The sequence below is a fragment of the Geotrypetes seraphini genome, chromosome 19 (genome assembly GCF_902459505.1).
Source record: "Geotrypetes seraphini chromosome 19, aGeoSer1.1, whole genome shotgun sequence".
In the NCBI taxonomy this organism is placed as follows: Eukaryota; Metazoa; Chordata; class Amphibia; order Gymnophiona; family Dermophiidae; genus Geotrypetes; species Geotrypetes seraphini.
The window spans coordinates 33,030,677-33,052,415 of record NC_047102.1 but is presented as its reverse complement, the minus strand read 5'-3'; the positions used below and the strand labels follow the sequence as shown (position 1 = coordinate 33,052,415).

General features: G+C 41.9%; 3 protein-coding genes across 6 annotated transcripts in view; 2 read left to right on the top strand and 1 right to left on the bottom strand.

The window, feature by feature from the left end:
* Positions 1–3,697, bottom strand: part of MUC6 (mucin 6, oligomeric mucus/gel-forming) — a 103,769-nt gene extending 100,072 nt beyond the window's left edge. For 2 of the 4 annotated variants that reach the window (XM_033928261.1, XM_033928262.1), the window contains exon 1: positions 3,587–3,659. In XM_033928261.1, coding sequence (XP_033784152.1) covers positions 3,587–3,644 — 58 coding nt within the window. In that variant the 5' untranslated portion in view covers positions 3,645–3,659. Of the gene's footprint in view, positions 1–3,586 lie in introns of all 4 variants that reach the window. The other 2 variants (XM_033928259.1, XM_033928260.1) reach the window with 2 other exon arrangements.
* The window catches only part of LOC117352133, a 1,164,809-nt gene that overhangs the window by 454,774 nt on the left and 688,296 nt on the right, over positions 1–21,739 (top strand). The gene's annotated exons all lie outside the window — the stretch shown is intronic.
* Positions 3,495–21,739, top strand: part of MUC2 (mucin 2, oligomeric mucus/gel-forming) — a 186,906-nt gene continuing 168,661 nt past the window's right edge. The window contains exon 1 of the mRNA XM_033928255.1: positions 3,495–3,618. Coding sequence (XP_033784146.1) covers positions 3,561–3,618 — 58 coding nt within the window. The 5' untranslated portion in view covers positions 3,495–3,560. The remainder of the gene's footprint in view (positions 3,619–21,739) is intronic.

Here is a 21,739-nt window from a genome sequence, read left to right as displayed (position 1 = left end):
AGGTTCATCGTGCCCAGCAGTCCGCTCACGCGGCGGCCCAACAGGTCCAGGACCTGTGCAGTAATCCTCTATCTATACCCCTCTATCCCCTTTTCCAGCAGGAAATTGTCCAATCCTTTCTTGAACCCCAGTACCGTACTCTGCCCTATTATGCCCTCTGGAAGCGCATTCCAAGTGTCCACCACACGTTGGGTAAAGAAGAACTTCCTAGCATTGGTTCTGAATCTGTCCCCTTTCAACTTTTCCGAATGCCTTCTTGTTCTTTTATTTTTTGAAAGTTTGAAGAATCTGTCCCTCTCTACTCTTTCTATGCCCTTTATGATCTTGTAAGTCTCTATCATATCCCCTCTAAGTCTCCTCCCAGTTTCTCCAATCTCTCAGCGTATGAAAGGTTTTCCATACCTTTTGTCAGATGTGTCGCTCTCGTCTTAACCCTCTTGAGTAACGCTATGTCCTTCTTAAGGTACGGCGACCAATATTGGACGCAGTATTCCAGATGCGGATGCACCATCGCCTGATACAATGGCAGGATAACTTCTTTTGTTCTGGTTGTAATACCCTTCTTGATTATATCTAGCATTCTATTCGCTCTCTTAGCAGCCGCTGCGCACTGTGCCGTCGGCTTCATTGTCATGTCCACCATTACCCCTAACTCCCTTTCTTGGGTACTCTCCTTCAATAACATCCCTCCCATCGTATAGCTGTACCTCGGGTTTCTTCCAACAACTAAATCATTAAAAATTTCCTCTTGTTTCAAGACTTATCTACTGTAGTCCTGCAGAAGCAATTCAGTTTACTGTATCTCCCTGCCAAAAAGTTCAGGCATTAATTTGGAGACACATCACTCCAATTCCTTCCAAACTGATATAGATTTGTGCATCTTTCCTTTTTGACAATTTATAGTATGGACAATGGGAGAAATCCAGCAATGGTAATATCAGTCATGTTTACTGTATGTCTCACCTATCATACAATTACTAAGGGACATTAGCATTTAACTTTAAAAAAGGAGACTATGATAACATGAGGAGAATGGTGAAAATGAAAGAGAAGCAGCTGCAAAGGTCAAAAATTGACATCCTACATGGAAGTTGTTCAACTGGACGTAAAAGAGGCAAATGATCTGCAATAAGAAATAGTGAGACAAAGAGTAGACCAAACAGATACAAAAAGCCTGACGTGACCACGTTTTACCAAGAAAGGTGCATCAGAGGCAACACTAGAGAGGTCACACAAGTCACAAGCTTCTCTCTAGAATAACAGCTGTAAAGGAAAAGTCTTGCATGGATTAATGAGATAAAGCCAGCATGGATTTAGTCAAGGGAAATCTTGCCCCCCAATCTACTACATTTTTTTGAAGGGGTGAATGAAGACATGGCTAAAGGTATGTTGGTTGATATTTTGTATCTGGATTTACAAAAAACCATTTGACATGAAAGACTCCTAAGGAAATGAGAATGTCACGGGAGAGGAAGTAATGTCTGGTTAAAAAGATAGAAAACAGAGAGTAGAGTTAAATGGTCAATATTCTCAATGGAGAAGGGTACATGGGTCTATGCTGGGACTGCTGTTTTTTTAAACATATTTATCAGATGGGATTAACTAGTGAGATAATTAAATTTGCTGATGCACAATGCTGTTCAGAGTTGTTAAATCGCAAGAGGATTGTGAAAAATTGTGAGACTGGGAGTCTGGGTGTCAAAATGGCAGATGACGTTTAATATGAGCAAGTGCAAAGTGATGCATCTGAGAAAGAGGAATCCAAATTATAGCTACAGGGTTCCACATTAGGAGTCACTGCCCAGGAAAAGGATCAAGGTGTCATTGTTATGAAACCCTCAGCTTAATGTGCGGCAACAGCTAAGAAAACAAATAGAATGTTAGGAATTATTAGGAAGGGAATGCAAGACAGAGATGAAAATGTTATAATGCCTTTGTTTTGCCCCATAGTGTGACCACACCTCAAATACTGTGTGCAATTGTGGTCACCATATCTCATGAAAGATATAACAAAGGTACAGAGAAGGCCAAGAAAAATGATCAAAGGGATGGGATGATTTCCCTATGAGGAAAGGCTACAGTGGCTAGAGCTCTTCAGCCTGGAGAAGAGACGGCTCAGGGGATATATGATAGAGGTCTATAAAATACTGAGTCGCTTGATTACTCTTTCCAAAAATACTAGGACTAGGGGGCACATAATTAAGCTACTAAGTATTAGATTTAAAACAAACAGGAGAAAACATTTCTTCACTCAATGTGTAATTAAACACTAGAATTTGTTGCAAGAGAATTGGTGAAATCAGTTAGCTAAGCAGGGTTTAAAAAAGGTTTGGCTAACTTCCTAAAAGAGACGTCTATAAGCTATTATTTAGATGGGACTTGTAGACTGCTTTTTTTGTGTGATTTACATATTCTAGACCAGTGGTTCCCAACCGTGTCCTGAAGGACCACCAGCCAGTCGGGTCTTCGGGATAGCTCTAATGAATATGCATGGGGCAGATTTGCATGCCTGTCACCTCCCATTATATGCAAATCTCTCTCATGCATATTCATTAGGGCTAGCCCAAATGCATACGTCACAGAATATATATCATGATGATCAAAAACTGTTATCTCATGTGTATATGTTTGTGGTATGGAGAGAAAGCTCAGACTAAGAGATCACCTCCACTTACATGCCTCAATAATGTGTGGTGAGAGTCATGAAGTTATAGGATACTTTTAAAATGAAAAAGAATATGGATCAGTTATGGACAGTTAATTCCCTGGGTTTTTTTTCTTTGGATGTTATTTTATTATTGGCAGTCTTATTGTTCCCCAGTTATGTGGACTAGTCAATTTCCTTTGTGTATGTATTGATAATATAAAATAAAAGTTATATAAAAAAATAAATAAAAGGAAAAAATATCTTTTCACTCAATAAATAGTTAAACTCTGGAACTCATTGACAGCGGATGTGGTTACAGTGATTAGAATATCTGAGTTTAAGAAAGATTTGGACAAGTTCCTGGAGGAAAAGTCCATAGTCTGCTATTGAGACAGACATTGGGGGGGGGGGGAGGATCAAAAGCAGATTATAAATCCTCCTGGAACAGGGAAATACCTAAGTCTCCTTGAGCTGCAAGTGAAAGTGTGTGAATTAAATTTAAATAAATAATAGATAACTATTAAGGGTGTGCATTGTTTACACGTGTTCAGTTTCTTGGGGCGCCTTAAAAAATGTAGTGGGTGCAAAATTGATTTAAGATATACATTGAATTAATGTAATACCATTAATTTTCATGTGGTAAAAAGTTCTATCAAGTTACATTTTTAAAATTAAAATAAAGAAAGAAACTGGGAAAAAAGTGTTAAAATTTGTGGAGAAAGCCATACAAACACACAAATACATCTCTACATGGACCTAAAATCTAACAGAATTTTATTCCGTTCTGTGAGAATTTACGATTCTTAATATTGTTTTCATCATTCCCTAGAATTCCATCCATTTCTCTAAAGCGTTTGCTGGTTGAGGTTTCTCTGATCTCTCCTCTTTCTGGCGCACCATCTGCCAGCGAGGAATGGCCCGTGGGGTTTCTACACTCACCTGCACAGTGCAGAAGGAAGCAAGAGCAGCAGGTGAGCAGGAGGAGAGTGGAACGCATTGTGTCAGCCCTTCTTCCTAAGCTGGCTGCAAATTCTCCAGGCGTCCCTCCAGCTGTTGTGGACTGGGCAGTGCTGCTGCTGCCTCTGAGTCGTTAGTGACCTCTAGATCTTATATACAGGGGTGCTGGAGCCTCCTCCAGTCCCAAGAGATTGAGATTGTCACAGCTGGCTGTGTCACAGGGCCAAACAGGATCTTTGATTTATCAGTTTCCTCACCAAATAATGTACCTGCACTTCTACCACTGGTACTTTTCTTTTATAGCAGACAGAGGAAAGGCATGAATTCACTTAAGTGTGGTAACATTTAACAGTCAATAGAAAACTTAACAATTCAAGCAGATCCTCTCTGCTGTTTACGACTTTCCCTTTTCTCTTCCTGTCTCTTGCTCCGTATTCCCCACTAACCTTCTTTACCAGACTCTTTCTACCTTACTGTTGGAGGTCACAAAATTTACATGCACGGGAATCGGTTGAGAAGCTCCAACAAATTGTTCTTCAATGCTGAAACAGTTGCAAAGAGCAGTTTGTTTCTTCAATGAGAAATGAAGTTATTAAGCTGCAATGAATTATGGAATTTTACTACTGCTTAATTAAGCCTAGGAGTCAGTACTGCAGGATAGAGACTCCCATAGTAGCTGGTTTTAAGAGAGGTTTGGACAAGTTCCTGGAGGAAAACTCCATAGTCTGTTATTGAGAAAGATATGTGGGAACATAAGAAGTGCCTCTGCTGGGTCAGACCAAAGGTCCATCGTGTCCAGCAGTCTGCTCGCGCGGAGGCCCAACAGGTCCAGGATCTGTGTAGTAGTCTTCTATCTGTACCCCTCTATCCCCTTTTCCTTCAGAAATTTGTCCAATCTTTTCTTGAACCCTAATACCGTACTCTGTCCTATCACGCTCTCTGGAAGCACATTCCAGGTGTCTACAACCCGTTGGGTGAAGAAAAACTTCCTAGCATTGGTTTTGAATCTGTCCCCTTTCAACTTTTCCGAATGCCCTCTCGTTCTTGTATTTTTTGATAGTTTGAAGAACCTGTCCCTCTCTACTTTCTCTATGCCCTTCATGATCTTGTAAGTCTCTATCATAAGAACATAAGAAGTTGCCTCCACTGGGTCAGACCAGAGGTCCATCTCGCCCAGCGGTCCGCTCCTGCGGCGGCCCATCAGGTCCGCGACCTGTGAAGTGGTTTCTGACCACTTTTATAACCTACCTCAAGTTCTATCTGTACCCCTCTATCCCCTTATCCTCCAGGAACCTATCCAAACCCTCCTTGAACCCTTGTACAGAGTTCTGGCCTATCACATCCTCCGGAAGCGCGTTCCATGTGTCCACCACCCTCTGGGTAAAAAAGAACTTCCTAGCATTTGTTCTAAACCTGTCCCCTTTCAATTTCTTCGAGTGACCCCTAGTGCTTGTGGCTCCCTTCTAAGTCTCCTCTTCTCCAGGGAAAAGAGCCCCAGTTTCTCCAGTCTCTCAGTTTATGAAAGGCTTTCCATACCCTTTATCAATCGTGTCGCTCTCCTCTGAATCCTCTCGAGTATCGCCATATCCTTCTTAAGATACGGTGACCAATATTGGACGCAGTACTCCAGATGCGGATGCACCATCGCCCGATACAACGGCAGGATAACTTCTTTCGTTCTGGTTGTAATACCCTTTTTGATTATACCTAGCATTCTGTTCGCTTTCTTAGCAGCCGCTGCGCATTGTGCCGACGGCTTCATTGTCATGTCCACTATTACCCCCAAGTCCTTTTCTTGGGAACTCTCACTCAATAACAGCCCTCCCATCGTATAGCTGTACCTCGGGTTTTTGCTTCCTACATGCAATACTTTACATTTCTCTACATTGAACTTCATCTGCCATCTCGTCGCACACTCCCCTAGCTTGTTCAGGTCCCTTTGTAATTCTTCGCAGTCCTCTTTAGTCCGAGCACCACTAAATAGTTTGGTGTCGTCTGCAAATTTTATTATTTCGCACTTCGTCCCTGTTTCTATGTCATTTATAAATATATTGAATAGCAGCGGTCCGAGTACCGACCCCTGCGGGACACCACTCATTACCTTCCTCCAGTCCGAGTAGTGGCCCTTCAAGCCTTTGCTTGCTCTGGATCGGTAGCATGGAATATCGCTACACCTTGGGTTTTGGCCAGGTACTAGTGACCTGGATTGGCCACCATGAGAACGGGCTACTGGGCTTGATGGACCATTAGTCTGACCCAGTAAGGCTATTCTTAGGTTCTTATAGTAAATAACACAACTAGTGGTTAACCTCATAAGCTCCCCAGGAGAGTAAAGGGCTGTGAATGTGCAGCCTGATGCATACAGGTAGCCTTCTTAAAGACGCCAGAACATAAGAAGTTGCCGCTGTTGGGTCAGACCAGTGGTCCATCGTGCCCAGTAGTCCGCTCACGCGGCGGCCCTTAGGTCAAAGACCAGTGCCATGAGACTAGCCTTACCTGTGTACGTTCTGGTTCAGCAGGAACTTGTCTAACTTTGTCTTGAATCCCTGGAGGGTGTTTTCCCCTATAACAGCCTCCAGAAGAGCATTCCAGTTTTCTACCACTCTCTGGGTGAAGAAGAACTTCCTTACGTTTGTACGGAATCTATCCCCTTTCAACTGCCCTCTCGTTCTCCCTACCTTGGAGAGGGTGAACAACTTGTCTTTATCTACTAAGTCTTCCCTTCAGTATCTTGAATGTTTTGATCATGTCCCCTCTCAGTCTTCTCTTTTAAAGGGAGAAGAGGACCAGTTTATCCAATCTCTCACTGTACGGCAACTCCTCCAGCCCCTAGCCCATTTGTACTCTGATTCTTCCCTCTCTTCTTAAAGAATGACATGGGGATGGTTTTCCGCAGGAATAGGAACGGTGATGAATTTTGTTACCATGTCATTCTCTAGTCTGATCCAAAAGAAAATTGGACAAACTAGAGTTTTCCTTGGAGAAAATGTTTGAAAGGCTCAACAAACCTTTAAATAATAAACTTGTATATAAACTTATATATGATGGACATCAGTATGAGCCTTTCTGAAAGCACACAAAGGAATTGGCGGCTCATGCAGTAGTTATTAGGTGACTAGCACCAGACCCAAGTCTAAATAAGGACTGCCTCATACATCATATTGTCCTATATTTCGTATAATCAAAAAAATGTATGTGTATACTTTAAATCACTTCCAAACATTTGCTCCAGGAAAAAACGTATAAAATTTTTAAAAAATGTATATAAAAAAATGAATTAAATACTCAAGCGCTAGATCCAAAAGAATAGTGAATAAATTAACTCCCAAAACGTATTAAAGTGCTGAAAAATGTTTAAAAATTTATTTTATTCTCTAGTTTGACCACATATTCAGTGGAAAATCCAGGTATGGACTCAGCTGTTCCTACCCAGATAAGTCCTGTTGAATTTTGACCCCATTACTTCTAAACCAGCACATCATATTATAAATCATCACATATCATATTCTTCTTCAGCGGTTAAAGCAATTTCACTCGGCATGGTTAAAATCTGTATGCTTTTTTATTACAACATTCATGATAAGGTATTCAGTCTTCCTTAATGGCTTTACATGTCACATAATTTGTTTGCTTTTCACTTAAGATCCATTACTATGTTAGCTTTGGAGGATATAACTAGTAAATACCAGATTTTTGTTTATTCCTTTTTCTAACTATGCAACTGATTATATAATATCAGTGAAACCTTATCTGCAGAAAATAGACAGGGATTCTGGTAGTACTTCATGGTGAGTCATTGAAGATTATCTGAGGGTTCACTTTTAGGAGTAAATTTGGTAGACGCTCTAGTGCTGCCTGACTTAATTGTTTTAATTGATTCAATCAGCGTAGCAATGGACTGTACCAATCAAAATTCCACTAAACTGTTCAAAGTTGTTGAAACGCATGTGGATTGTGAAAAATTACAGGTGGACCTTAGGAAATTGGAAGACTGAGCGTCCAAATGGCAGATGAAATTTAATGTGGACAAATGCAAAGTGATGCACATTGGGAAGAATAATCTGAATCGCAGTTACCGGATGCTAGGGTCCACCTGGGGGATTAGTGCCCAAGAAAAGGATCTGGGTTTCATCGTAGACAATACGATGTAACCTTCCGCCCAATGTGTGGTGGCGGCCAAAAAAGCAAGCAGGATGCTAAGAATTATTAAAAAAGGGATGGTTAATAAGATACATAATCTCCTTCTCTTACCGCTCTCCCTTCTTCTACTTCCCCCTCCTCTTCTCACCCCTCCTACCTCCCCCTCCCTCCCCTCCTCCCCTCCCTCTTCTCCTAATCCTTCCTCTCTTGATGTCGCCTTGAGCCTGAATAGGTATGCACGATGCACAAATAGAAGATTAGATTAGATTAAGAATGTTATAATGCCCCTGTATCGCTCCATGGTGCGACCTCATCTGGAGTATTGCCTTCAATTCTTATCTCAAGAAAGATATAATGGTGCTAGAAAAGGTTCAAAGAAGAGCGACCAAGATGGTAAAGGGGATGGAACTCCTCTCATATGAGGAAAGACTTAGGGCCAGATTCACTAACCTGCCCGATCGGGCCCAATCCGAGCAAGTTCGACAAATTCACAAAAAACAAATATGCAGATGGGGCGATCGGAGGAACGCCCCAATCTGCCTGCCCGGATCGCTGGTGCGCGATCCACACACATGCGCAGACTATCTGTAGATGGTCTGTGCATGCCCGTCTAAGCCGGGGCCAATTTTTTTTTTTTTTTTTTTTACTTTTCTGCATGTGCCCTCCTGCTCTCCCCTTCCAATCCCTGCTCTCACTGCCCAGACTCTCCTGCTCTCTGCCGCCTTCCCTGCAGTGCGAGCCCGCAGTGTGCAGCTCCGCTTTAAACCTGCGGGCTTGCACTGCAGGGAAGGCGGCAGAGAGTAGGAGCTCGGGGCAGAAAGCAGGGCTGGAAGATCAGGGCAGAGAGCAGGGACAAGCGCCGTACGTTTCATTTTCAGGGCAGAGAGCAGGGCTGCAAGATCGGGGGCGAGCAGGCAGGAGACGCGGGGCAGAGCAGAGCTGGAGAGTCGGAAAGATGTTTTCAACTGGTCCCCAGCAGTCGCTTTTCAGGATGAGCGGAAAGCCCAGTCGAATCGCAAAATCGCGTCCCTGCCTATTCTGCATGTGCGGATTGTAATCGAATCGCTACACAGATTAGTGACATGCTGGGGCAAAAGAAGATATTTAAATTAGTTGGGGGTTTTGTAGATTTGCTAAAGTTGTCCTTTATCTTTATTTTTCTGTCATCTCATTCCTAATCACATGTACAGGCGGCTTGGGTGCTTGCGATTTTGTCTAAACTAAGGTCTCTTTATCAAAAGACTGGTGCATGTATACAAGAAGGCATATACGGTTGGGCAGCCGTCAGGCATGAAAGATAAGTGCCTGCCTTTTATAACACCTTATGCCCTTTATACTTATAGAGTTATAAAGCCTAACATAGTAACATAGTAGATGATGGCAGATAAAGACCTGAATGGTCCATCCAGTCTGCCCAACCTGATTCAATTTAAATTTTTAAATTTTTTCTTCTTAGCTATTTCTGGGCAAGAATCCAAAGCTCTACCCGGTACTGTGCTTGGGTTCCAACTGCCGAAATCTCCGTCAAAACCCACTCCAGCCCATCTACACCCTCCTAGCCATTGAAGCCCTCCCCAGCCCATCCTCCACCAAATGGCCTGTGGAAAATGATAAGTTAAAAATTAAATTAAAGTTTTGAGCACACATCACCTTACCAAGACCGATGATGAATACATCACCCCAGTAAGGGCATGAAAAATCATTCAAGTAGTGCCTTGGGTGTTTGAGGTCTGCTAATTCAATATCACTTGATATCAACTTGTTCTCTATTTATAAGAGATATTTAAATACCGATGTGGCATAAATACACGGGGCAAGTCTCTTTCAGTGGAAAGGAAATTCCGGAGTGAGAGGGCATAAAATGAGATTAACAGGTGATATAAGGAAATACTTTTTTACAGAAAGGGTGGTAGATGCGTGGAATAGTCTCCCAGTAGAGGTGGTGGAGAAAAAGACTGTATCTGAATTCAAGAAAGTGTGGGACAGCTACGTGGGATCACTTAGGGAGAGGAGGGGATAGTGAATGCTGCGGATGGGCAGATTTTAGAAGGGCCATTTGGCCTTTAACTGCCGTCATGTTTCTATTTATGTAGGCGTGCCTGCTTGTTTGATACGACCTTTGCAGGTTATACAGAAATCTGCTGTGCGATGACTGGATCCACTACCACGCATCCATCAGAAACTGCAGTCTCCATGGCTCTTCCATCGAATGTTTTAGATAGAATAATGAGGTTGAAGTTAAAACGTGTTTGGTCTTGTTCTAGGATGGTAAAGATGCAGGATTTCTTGCTATTTTGTAATAACATCTGCCCTGACAATTTTTTTCAAAAATGCCTGGTTCAGGAGAGGTTAAGGATGTAATCCTCCAAAGTCCTTCTTTCCCCCTCCTAGAAAAAAGAAAAGAGTAAAAGTGGCCTTCATGCATGTTGGTTTTCAAAATGACTGACATACAAGTGTAAGTTCTGAACTGCCACATTGCACATTTATGTGTCTGCACTGTCACAGGGCTGCCCCTGTTCCTAGGGAAAAAGCCTTGCCAAAAGAGGAAGGTAAAGCTAAAAACATTAAAAGTATTCCAAAGCAGCTCCTAGGAATATTCAAAAGCCAAGCCTTCTTATAGTTAAACCTCCTCAAACCATGCCTAAAGCATCCAGCTGGTTCAGCTTTCCCCAAGCCAGCTGTACGGAAACAGCCAGGAAGACTACATGTCCCAGCAGCCTTAGGGCCAGGGACGGGGAAAAGCAGGGGTGGCATACAAGCCACACCCAATCAGGCTGATACTGGTTCAGGCCAGATTAGAAGGTTTCAGAGAGCAGGCTACCCGCAGTGAAAGGAAAGGGAATAACTTTCACATAGAAACAGGCCCAGCTCCAGCACCAGCTACCCAAAGCCATGCCATACAGCAGAAGGAAGGCAGCACACTATAGCCTATGAGAGCCAGAATGCAACAGTCCTCACCATGGCAGAAAACTAAGGTAGCAGTTTGTGAGAAAGGGGATAATGCTAAGGATAATGCTGCTTTTGAGCCAGATTTTGAAATGGCTGCTAGTGAAAGTTCCTATGACATAGAAATAGAAGGAACTGATTTGCCTAGCCCAGAAGACATGGAAACAAGCTGAAGGCCATTGTTACGGGGGGAGGGGGGGGGGTTGTATGGAAGGAACTTGGGCACAAGATTATTGTGGAAAAAGTGAAGTTTTGTTTGAACTTTAAAGCATAAGCCACAGGCGGCCATTTTGTTGGGATCTGGGGAAGGGATCTTTCCAAGCTGATCCATTGAGGGAAAAAATATTGGAGAGGATCCCACCCTTGGGGCATTAAGCCTAACCCCAAGGGAGTTTTGCCTGGCAGAAGAAAAGCTTTTATTTTGTTGGAATAAGGCTTTAATATTCTGGCATATTTTAGGCTTGGACAGCAATTGTTTAGTTTGGTTTGTGAATGCTGGACTTAAGCACAAGGTGATATAAACCTGAAACTTTATTTGACCTCTTTCTATGCTGGTGAAACAATAAACAGTACCCAAGAAAATGCACCCAAAGTTTGGAACTCTTTTATTATTAAAGCAGTACCAAGCTACCAAAACAACCTCACAAACCGCTGGGCTGAACTGAGCCCAGCTTGGCCGCGCCCGGTCACAGCACTTACACCTGTAGTTTCTTCTGTTGATTTTTGTCCACATTAATAAGTGTAAAATAAATGCTCTGATTCACATGCAGTGTATATTTCTGCTGCACGTAACTCTATATTTCTAAGCGTATTTTCGAAAAGGCACTACACTGGCAGATCTTTTCCAAAAATGCTATTAGAACTATACCCATCCCAAACTGGCATTATCTTTTTGAATTGGGCCTTCACATGATGTTTTATGTGCAAATTATTTGATCTCGTGAATTGTATTTGTTCCCTACTATGATGGTAGATAATGTCCATATGCCTTGTCTTGATTTCTCATCGATATTGACTACTTAGCTCTATAATCCGCACAGAGGAAATCTAACGTAGAGAAAGGGACTGTTGATGTTCGTAGTTGGCATGGAAGGGCAGACTGGTCTTTATCTGCCATTTCTCTGTTTCCTTTTATGTTTAATGCACTCCCTTCTCACAAAGTCCCAGGGTTAAAGCTTCCTAACATTGGAACATGAGAACGTGAAGAAAATGTGTGAAGAAAATATGTGAAGAAAATCAATAAAAACAAGAGAAAAAGGAAGCCGATATGGTTCTCCAACCTAGTGGCTGAGAAAATAAAGGCGAAAGAGTTGGCGTTCATGAAATATAAAAAAACCCAAGAAGAGGAGAGCAGGAAGGACTACAGGGTGAAACTGAAAGAAGCCAAGAGAGAGATACGTTTGGCGAAGGCACAGGCGGAAGAACAAATGGCTAAAAATGTAAAAAAGGGAGATAAAAATTTTTTCAGATATATTAGTGAAAGGAGGAAGATAAAAAATGGAATTGCTAGGCTAAAAAATGCTGGGAACAAATATGTGGAGAGTGATGAGGAGAAAGCAAATGTGCTAAACAAATACTTCTGTTCTGTGTTCACAGAAGAAAATCCTGGAGAAGGACCGAGATTGTCTGGCAAAGTTACACAAGAAAATGGAGTAGATTCTGCGCTGTTCACGGAGGAGGGTGTTTATGAGCAACTTGAAAAACTGAAGGTGGACAAAGCGATGGGACCAGACGGGATCCATCCTAGGATACTAAGGGAGCTCAGAGAGGTTCTGGCGAGTCCTATTAAAGACTTGTTCAACAAATCTCTGGAGACGGGAGTGATTCCTGGGGATTGGAGGAGAGCGGATGTGGTCCCTATTCATAAAAGTGGTCACAGGGATGAAGCAGGAAACTACAGGCCGGTGAGCCTCACTTCAGTTGTTGGAAAAATAATGGAAGTGTTGCTGAAAGAAAGGATAGTGTATTTCCTTGAATCTAATGGGTTACAGGATCCGAGGCAACATGGCTTTACAAAAGGTAAATCGTGCCAAACGAACCTGATTTAATTTTTTGATTGGGTGACCAGAGAGCTGGATCGAGGACATATGCTAGATGTAATTTACTTGGATTTCAGCAAAGCCTTTGATACAGTTCCTCATAGGAGGCTGTTGAACAAACTTGAAGGGCTGAAGTTAGGACCCAAAGTGGTGAACTGGGTCAGAAACTGGCTGTCGGACAGACGCCAGAGGGTGGTGGTTAATGGAAGTCGCTCGAAGGAAGGAAAGGTGACTAGTGGAGTCCCTCAGGGTTCGGTGCTGGGGCCAATCCTGTTCAATATGTATGTAAGTGACATTGCTGAAGGGTTAGAAGGAAAAGTGTGCCTTTTTGCAGATGATACCAAGATTTGTAACAGAGTAGACACCGAAGAGGGAGTGGAGAATATGAAAAAGGATCTGCAAAAGTTAGAGGAATGGTCTAATGCCTGGCAATTAAAATTCAATGCAAAGAAATGCAGAGTAATGCATTTGGGGATTAATAATAGGAAGGAACCGTATATGCAGGGAGGAGAGAAGCTGATATGCACGGACGGGGAGAGGGACCTTGGGGTGATAGTGTCCGAAGATCTAAAGGCGAAAAAACAGTGTGACAAGGCAGTGGCTGCTGCCAGAAGGATTCTGGGCTGTATAAAGAGAGGCGTAGTCAGTAGAAGGAAGAAGGTGTTGATGCCCCTGTACAGGTCATTGGTGAGGCCCCACTTGGAGTATTGTGTTCAGTTTTGGAGACCGTATCTGGCGAAAGACGTAAGAAGACTTGAGGCGGTCCAGAGGAGGGCGACGAAAATGATAGGAGGCTTGCGCCAGAAGACGTATGAGGAGAGACTGGAAGCCCTGAATATGTATACCCTAGAGGAAAGGAGAGACAGGGGAGATATGATTCAGACGTTCAAATACTTAAAGGGTATTAATGTAGAACAAAATCTTTTCCAGAGAAAGGAAAATGGTAAAACCAGAGGACATAAATTGAGGTTGAGGGGTGGTAGATTCAGGGGCAATGTTAGGAAATTCTACTTTACGGAGAGGGTGGTGGATGCCTGGAATGCGCTCCCGAGAGAGGTGGTGGAGAGTAAAACTGTGACTGAGTTCAAAGAAGCGTGGGATGAACACAGAAGATTTAGAATCAGAAAATAATATTAAATATTGAACTAGGCCAGTTACTGGGCAGACTTGTACGGTCTGTGTCTGTGTATGGCCGTTTGGTGGAGGATGGGCAGGGGAGGGCTTCAATGGCTGGGAGGGTGTAGATGGGCTGGAGTAAGTCTTAACAGAGATTTCGGCAGTTGGAACCCAAGCATAGTACCGGGTAAAGCTTTGGATTCTCGCCCAGAAATAGCTAAGAAGAAAAAAAAATTAAATTAAATTAAATAAAAAAAAAAATTTAAATTGAATCAGGTTGGGCAGACTGGATGGACCATTCGGGTCTTTATCTGCCGTCATCTACTATGTTACTATGTAACGTGAATGGTCCTCACAGTTTGACTCCTGCTAGGTGTGAAATCCGTCCAATACTCTAGAGAATCGGTGTGTTTTGGCTGCCTTCCTGTTTAAACTTGGCTGCCCATCTAAAACTCGTCATTGTGATCTGAAAGAAAACTTGGCATGACTTCCTTCCTTTTCCAATAGTCTGAGGATTTATGGGGCTCTGTATTGTCTGGCAAGAATTGTGTTTCTCTTTTACTTATAAATTAGAGGTTTTATAGAGGAAAAAAAAAAAAGATCCAGATTTGAAAAGTACATTTTCAGTAAATTCTATTTCTCACCCCCTTCAATTCCTTAGAGTTATTGAGTTAGGTCAGGGGTAGGGAACTCCGGTCTTCGAGAGCCGTATTCCAGTTGGGTTTTCAGGATTTCCCCAATGAATATACATGCCGATCTATTTGCATGCACTGCTTTCAATGCATAATCATTGGGGTAATCCTGAAAACCCAAAAATCCTGAAAACCCTTTTCATGCTAACTTCTTTCATCACATTCTCCGGCAATGAATTCCAAAGTTTGATTACACATAAAGTGAAGAAGTATTTTCTCTGGTTTGTTTTAAATATACAACTTAATAGCTTCATCATATGCCTTCTAGTCCTAGATTTTTGGATTTAAACAAACGATTCACATCTACCCATTCCATTCTGCTTAGTATTTGATAGATATCTATCCCATCTCCTCTGAGCCATCTTTACTTCAAACTTACGAGCCCCAGCCCCTAGAGAAGAGACGTGACCTGAATCCTTATGTGTGTTAGGGGGTGATGTTACCTATTAAGAAGGAAATTAGATAGATTGTGAGCCTGCAGGGACAGAGAGGGAAAACTGCTTGAGCACCTGAATAAATGCATGTAAACCATTCTAAGCTCCCCTGGGAGAAAGGTATAGAAAAATTGAATTTAAAAAAAAAAAGAAATGACAGTTTTAGGGGTTGGTTTGGACCCCGGTTTAACCATGAAATTACAGATTAAGACTGTAAAGGCATGTTTTGGTCAACTTCATATGCTTCATTGCTTTAAACCATTGAGCTTGACCTATGATTTTAGTACTGTTGTACAAGGGATGGTTTTGTCAAGGTTGGACTATTGCAACGCACTTTATTTTGGAATTTCCAAGACAAGAGGAAGAGCATTACAATTGATACAAAATGCTGTGGCCAGGTTAATTTTGGGTGTAGACAGGATGACACATATGACACCAATTTTGAAGAAATTTCACTGGTTGCCAGTTTTATTTGGAGTACAACACAATGCTCTTTCTGATCTATCAAACTGTTTACCATCAAACACTGGAAGCCAAGTTACTATGCAGACACCAGAACAATGACATTCTGTTAAGATGGTGGGCCAGTTGCGACAATGTATTGATCGGTTTCAATTCAAGAAAAAGCTAAAAACCCAATTGTTTTTCACACCTGGAATGCGCTTCCAGAGGCTGTTTCTATGAGCGTCGGAGCATTTAGCACCCCAGGCTGTAGTAGAAACCTCTACTTTGGCTTAACTGATTTAAGTTCCAGATATTGGCACTGAATTGGCTAAGTGCCGTCTCTGATCCCGGAACAACCCCATAATATCTGGCTTTGGCTTGAGCACTAATTGGGCATTTTCTATGGCACTATTCATTTAAGTGCCCCTGAAAATGCCAGTTAACTTTGGACAGGCAATTTAAACGGCCTGGCCCATTACTATTACTATTTGTTCATAGAAACATAGAAACATAGAAGATGACGGCAGATAAGGGCCATAGCCCATCAGGTCTGCCCACTCTACTGACCCACCCCCAAGTCTACAATCCTAGGGATCCTTCTTACTCATCTTAAACAGAGAACAATAAAACATTCATACATAAAACAAACAATAACCCTTTTAAGTTCTTTACAAAATGTTGCATCATCCCATTTCACACACATATATCCCACTACAGAAAAAAAAAACCACTTAAGAATAATAAATACTGTATTTCGTATTTCCCAAACTATTATTATTAAAGGGAATCTTGTAAATCTTGTTGAGTAGATTGTAGTTTTCATATTTACTAATAAAATAATACTAATCTTGCAAATTCAGAAGGTTTATCCATTCTCATGGTTTGAAACAAAATCAACAAGAATTTAAACAAGAAAAGACTTGGAAATATAGTGGAGGCTTTAAAATTGGGGTGAAATCATTACATTACATTACATTAGGGATTTCTATTCCGCCATTACCTTGCAGTTCAAGGCAGATTACGAAAGAATTATCCAAGATGTATTACAACAAGAACTTACCAAAAAAAAAAAAAAATTGGTCATTTTCAAAAAGAGTGAGAAATGGGTAAGGTTATTTGTTTGGGGTAGTTGGCTTTAGTGAGAGGTGGAATTTGAGACTTGCGGTATTATTTCATTAATGACTGTATTGTATTCTGCACTAGTTGAGTTGGGCTTACAGCAACCTCTGGAAAGCCCAAATAAAGAGAATTGCAATAGTCAAAAAACGATAGCACCACAACTATCCTAGCAGATTTACAAGTTTAAAAATACAGATTGTACTGTGAGGACTGTTGCATTTTGGGGTGTACTGTTAGACCTACACCCCAATATAATTCCAAGATAATGCAAGTTGTTCCATACAGGAGTCTGAAACTTATTTAAATCTCTTTCATTTGGAAGTTTATGGTTCCTAGCCCAATGAACAATTATTGTTACTATTACCCTGCTCAATTGATGTAAACCACTTGTAACCTTGTTTAATTGAAGTGAACCGCCTAGAACTCTTCCGGGTATGGCGGTATACAAAAATAAAGTTATTATTATTATTATTATGCTCAAATTCAGGACTAATCCGTTTGATGCTACCCATGATATAAGTGCTTGACAGTCTACTGCTAGTTTAGAAGATTGCTGGACCTTGTCTACTGTAATAGTGCCAAGTGGCAGAATATCATCTCTATAAACATGAAAATCAATGTCCAACCGTCTCAATCTACAAAAGGCGCAATATAAATATTTACTGTGATAGCTGAAACAGTTGCTCATCTTGACGTCAGTTAAACCAAGTGGAGAAATGTGTATCTGTTGTTACTTGGTGAATTTGATAGCTAGAAAGAAGGAAAATCAGGAATGGACCCTAGAATTCAGTCCTATTGCAGTCAGTTTGGCTAATAGTATAGGACGGATTGCCCTCTCATTCATGAGGAATAGGTCATACTCGTTTGAAGGCGCGTTCTCTCTCAATCTCACACTCTTTTAGCCCTTTCTCTCACTTACCAGAGTCTTGGTGTCAATGCAATGTTGCTTATCATTTCTATAGTGTTGCTAAATATATACAGCACAGTACATCCTCCTTGAGACCGACTCGAACCTCACTAACCTTGCTGGGAACATATCCGCATGTATAATGAACCTTCAATCCTGGGCACATTCTGTACAAATGAAATTGAACGAGTCCAAAACAAAACTACTTTGGCTCGGCCCAATATTAAGTCATTTACCCACCTCCATCCCATTATCTTCCAGCTCCACTCTTCAGCTTGAGTTTTCAAGCAAAGTCCTTGGCATCATCATAGACTCCTCTCTCTCCTTCAATGACCACCTCAACTTCTTGGTAAAAAAATGCTTCTTTAGTGTTCATATGCTGAGGAAAGTGAGATCGTACTTTCATCATTCTCACTTTGTCGTCCTTGTTCAATCCACCATCCTCTCTAGACTGGATTATTGCAACTCCATCTATTTAAGCCTAACTAAAAAAAAAACCTCCGTAGACTTCAGCTAATCCAGAATGCTGTGGCCAAGCTTATTTTCGCTAAAGGCAAGTTCGACCACGTCTCCTCACTCCTGTCCAAACTTCACTGGCTCCCGGTTCACTCCAGAGTCTTCTTTAAATGTGCCTGTTTAGCTTTCAAGATCCTACATGGCATCCTCCCTCCCGTTATCCCACTCTTCTGGAACTCCTCTAACCCTAATTCCACTAGATCCTCCCAAAAACTGAAACTATCATTCCCCTCTGCAAAAGGTATATCCCGCGTAGGAAAACTAGGAACATCCCTCCCCTTTAGAACCACAGAACTCTGGAACAACCTCACATCCCCGCTCAGAATTTCAAACTCCCTCCAATCCTTCTGCAAACACCTGAAAACTTGGCTCTTTTCAAAAATCTAACACCTCCCGCTCTTTGGTACCCTGTCCCTCTTTATCTTCCTAGCTCCTTTCCTATAACCCTTCATTGTAGCTCCTTTTCAACCTAACCCTGTAAACCGTGCCGAGCTCTACGCTTGTGGAGATGGTGCGGTATACAAACCTAAAGTTTAGTTTAGTTTACATTAAAACACTCAAGAGACAGTCCCTTCTCATTAGAGCTTATAATCTAATCAAACAGGACAAGGAGGAGGTTAGGGAGTTTCTTGGACATGAGTGCTTTACAAGCAAGTTGGGGTTAGGAGTTAAAAGCAACCTTGGAAAAGTGGGCTTTTAGCCTGGATTTGAATATTGCCAAGGATGGAACAAGCAGTCTGTTCCAGGCATATGGTGCCTCTACTATTGAATACCCATTGGCTTCCAATATCATACAGAATTACGTATAAAATATTGCTTTTGGTATTTAAGAGCAAAATGACCAATGCCTCCAAATTCAACAGGCTTATTAGCCCGTATATACCTACAAGATCCCTCCAATCAAATATACAACAACTGCTGACAATTCCATCTTTGCATCACATAAATTATGATACAACTCGTTCATCCATTTTCTCAGTAATAGTGCCCCATCTTTGGAATTCCTTACCTATCCATATTAGAGAAGAGACATAATTAGATTGTTTTAAGTCAAAGACTTTCCTTTTTAAAGATGCATTTGATGTATAACTTGTACAATTCTAATTCTAAAACAGATGGGTTCCCCTCCTATTGTTCAACCCTTATTATGTTCTCTCTGTTCTATCTAAAAATGGATCCCTACATATTCCTGTACATTAAAATGTACAAGATGTTTAAATATGTTCTCCGCCTAGAAATTTGATAGGTGGAATAACAAATTATAAATAAACTTGAAACTTGCAAGAGAGAAGGAACATAGTCAGGAGGTGGCAGTAGAAGAGAAGGGTACAGACAAAAGACACTTGAGTTTCCTGATCATTGCTATCAAGAGCGGCAAGCCTAAGAGAACAACAGTCAGATGGGTCAAAAAGTAGGAAGAAATCCGAGCACAGATTCCTATATGCCAGGGAAGGAAGCACGTACAAATTGAGTCTTATGTACTCTTTCCCACACTCTGACATAACAGCAGCAAAGATTTGCTTCAGGTAGGAGTATGCATTCAATGAAGGGGTGGAACTTCAAATATCTATTTTCCACTGGTACTTAAAACATTGTTTTATCCATGAAAATAGCTTTGAAAAATGACCTCTAAAATTGGTTCCTGAACTCCTTGTATGCATAAATCCATCCTAGGTGACTGGAAGGTATAATTTAAAAAGATAACAGTCTAAACATGTAAATTATTGTTCCTGTTCCATTACTGAAACATCAAAACCACCTGCTCCTCCAATGGAAGATCCCGAAACTATATTGATGTTTTCTGTATAGCTTCAAAATGGGAAATGAGGAATCACCACTGTGATTTTCAATTTTTATTTTGTATGATGAACTTTGAGCAAACTGAGGCCCCCAGGAATGCAGCAATTTGCCCAGGACAGAGTCTACCATTTGACTTTCATTCCTGACTCTCAGTCCCACGCTCCACCAGGGCACTACACCTCCTATTGTCCAGGAACCTGGAGAGCAAAGCTTGGTCCCATACCACCTAACCCTCCAACACCACAGCTGCTGTAACATGACACGGTCTTGGTTTACAAAGAACACATTCTTGCTGTCTCGTCTCGCACTGTGTAGGGGAGCTGGGAGAACAGAGGTTTAAGCTACTGACTGGACAAAATGTACAGCCAGTGTTTGACAATTGAAAAAAGCTTTTCAAACCCATTGTCTGTTCTGCTATATAAATTCAGAAGTTTTGAAACAAAACACTCTAGGAGTTTTTAGACTGGACAGTATCCTCTCCCCGATTGGTTTTCAAATCGTTGACTTCTCTCAATTTCTCTTCACATCAAGCCCTAGTGGAAAGCTGCATTGTATTAGCCAGGAACAGTAATGCAAGTCACGCACAATAAAGAAGTCTAAATGTATTGTAATTTATTAACCTGGCTTTGCTAATGGCATTGTTTGGTGCTAAGCTGACTGCCCATGGGTCTGTTTTTGACTCCAGAGTCCTAGTTCACTACTGAATGGTTGCATGGTCCCTCCCCAGAGGGAGACTAAGTTCATGGTCTGACTTAGCAATACAGCTTTCTAGGATAACGATGGCTAATCCCAGATGATGCCTCCTTGGTGTATGTCCATCTCTCCAGCCATAGGTCCGTGTCCTTCATTCCTGTCCATTTCCTCTCATCCTGGTGTTCATATTCTTGTGGATTCCCTCCGCTGTTTCCTGATCTTGCTGCTGTGTCCCCCATTTCCCCCTGGTGGCTCTCTGTCTGGTGGTCCACACTCTCTGTAGGTGTATCCCGGCTGTCCCACTGTTGCTGATGTTTTTCCACTGCCTCCCTGTATGCCTCTTCTATAAAGTTCTCCAGCTCCCGGACTTCTTCCTCGATGGTGTCCTCCATCTTGATGATCTCTGTATCTCTGTCTTCTTCCTCTACTACTTGAAGTGCCTCCAGTTCTAGTATTCTTCCCTCCAGGAGTCTGACTTGCTTCTTCAGGCTTTCCAGTTCTCCGCATTGAGCGCATATGTAAGACCACCTCTCAGAAGGTCTTGTGGGAAAAGGCCATCTGCGAGCATGGTTTGTATCCATTGTAAGAGGAGAGCGCAGAATTTAAAACTAGTATGGATGGCAGTGGTTGAAGTCGCAGGCTGCGTGGCTATATTTTTTATAGAGTTTGTTAAGGTCGGACCATTGTATAGTGGAAAAGTGGGACCAGGTTCTGTCTGCTGCAGCTGATTCTTTTTCTGTGGGGGACATTGTGATCTCTTCTAGGTGAGTAGGGAGTTCCAGTAAAGGTTGTCCTGGCAGTTGTAATTTTGTTTTTAAAATATTCAGCTAAAAGGGTGGCTGAGGGGGGAGGGATGTCATTATTGGCCAGGCTATGGGTCTGTAGTTGGATGGTTGGTCTGTTGCTCCTTTAGGGTCTTTTAGGATCGGGGTGACAACGATTTCACTGAGGTCTTGCAGGAAAAGGCCATCTGTAAGCATGGTTTGTATCCATTGTAAGAGGAGAGCGCAAAATTTGGTACTGGAGGTTTTTAATAGGTATGGTGGGCAGTAGTTGAGATTGCAGGTTGCGTGGCTGTATTTTTTGTAGAGTTTATTAAGGTCAGACCATTGTATTGTGGGGAAGTGGGACCAGGTTCTGTCTGCCACTGCTGAATCTTTTTCTGTGGGGGGGCAATGTGATCTCTTATAGGTGGGTTAGGCTTCCGAAGAGGGTAAACCTAGCAGTTGTGATTTTGTTTTTAAAGTATTCGGCTAAAAGTGTAGCTGAGGGGGGAGGGGTTCCGTTAT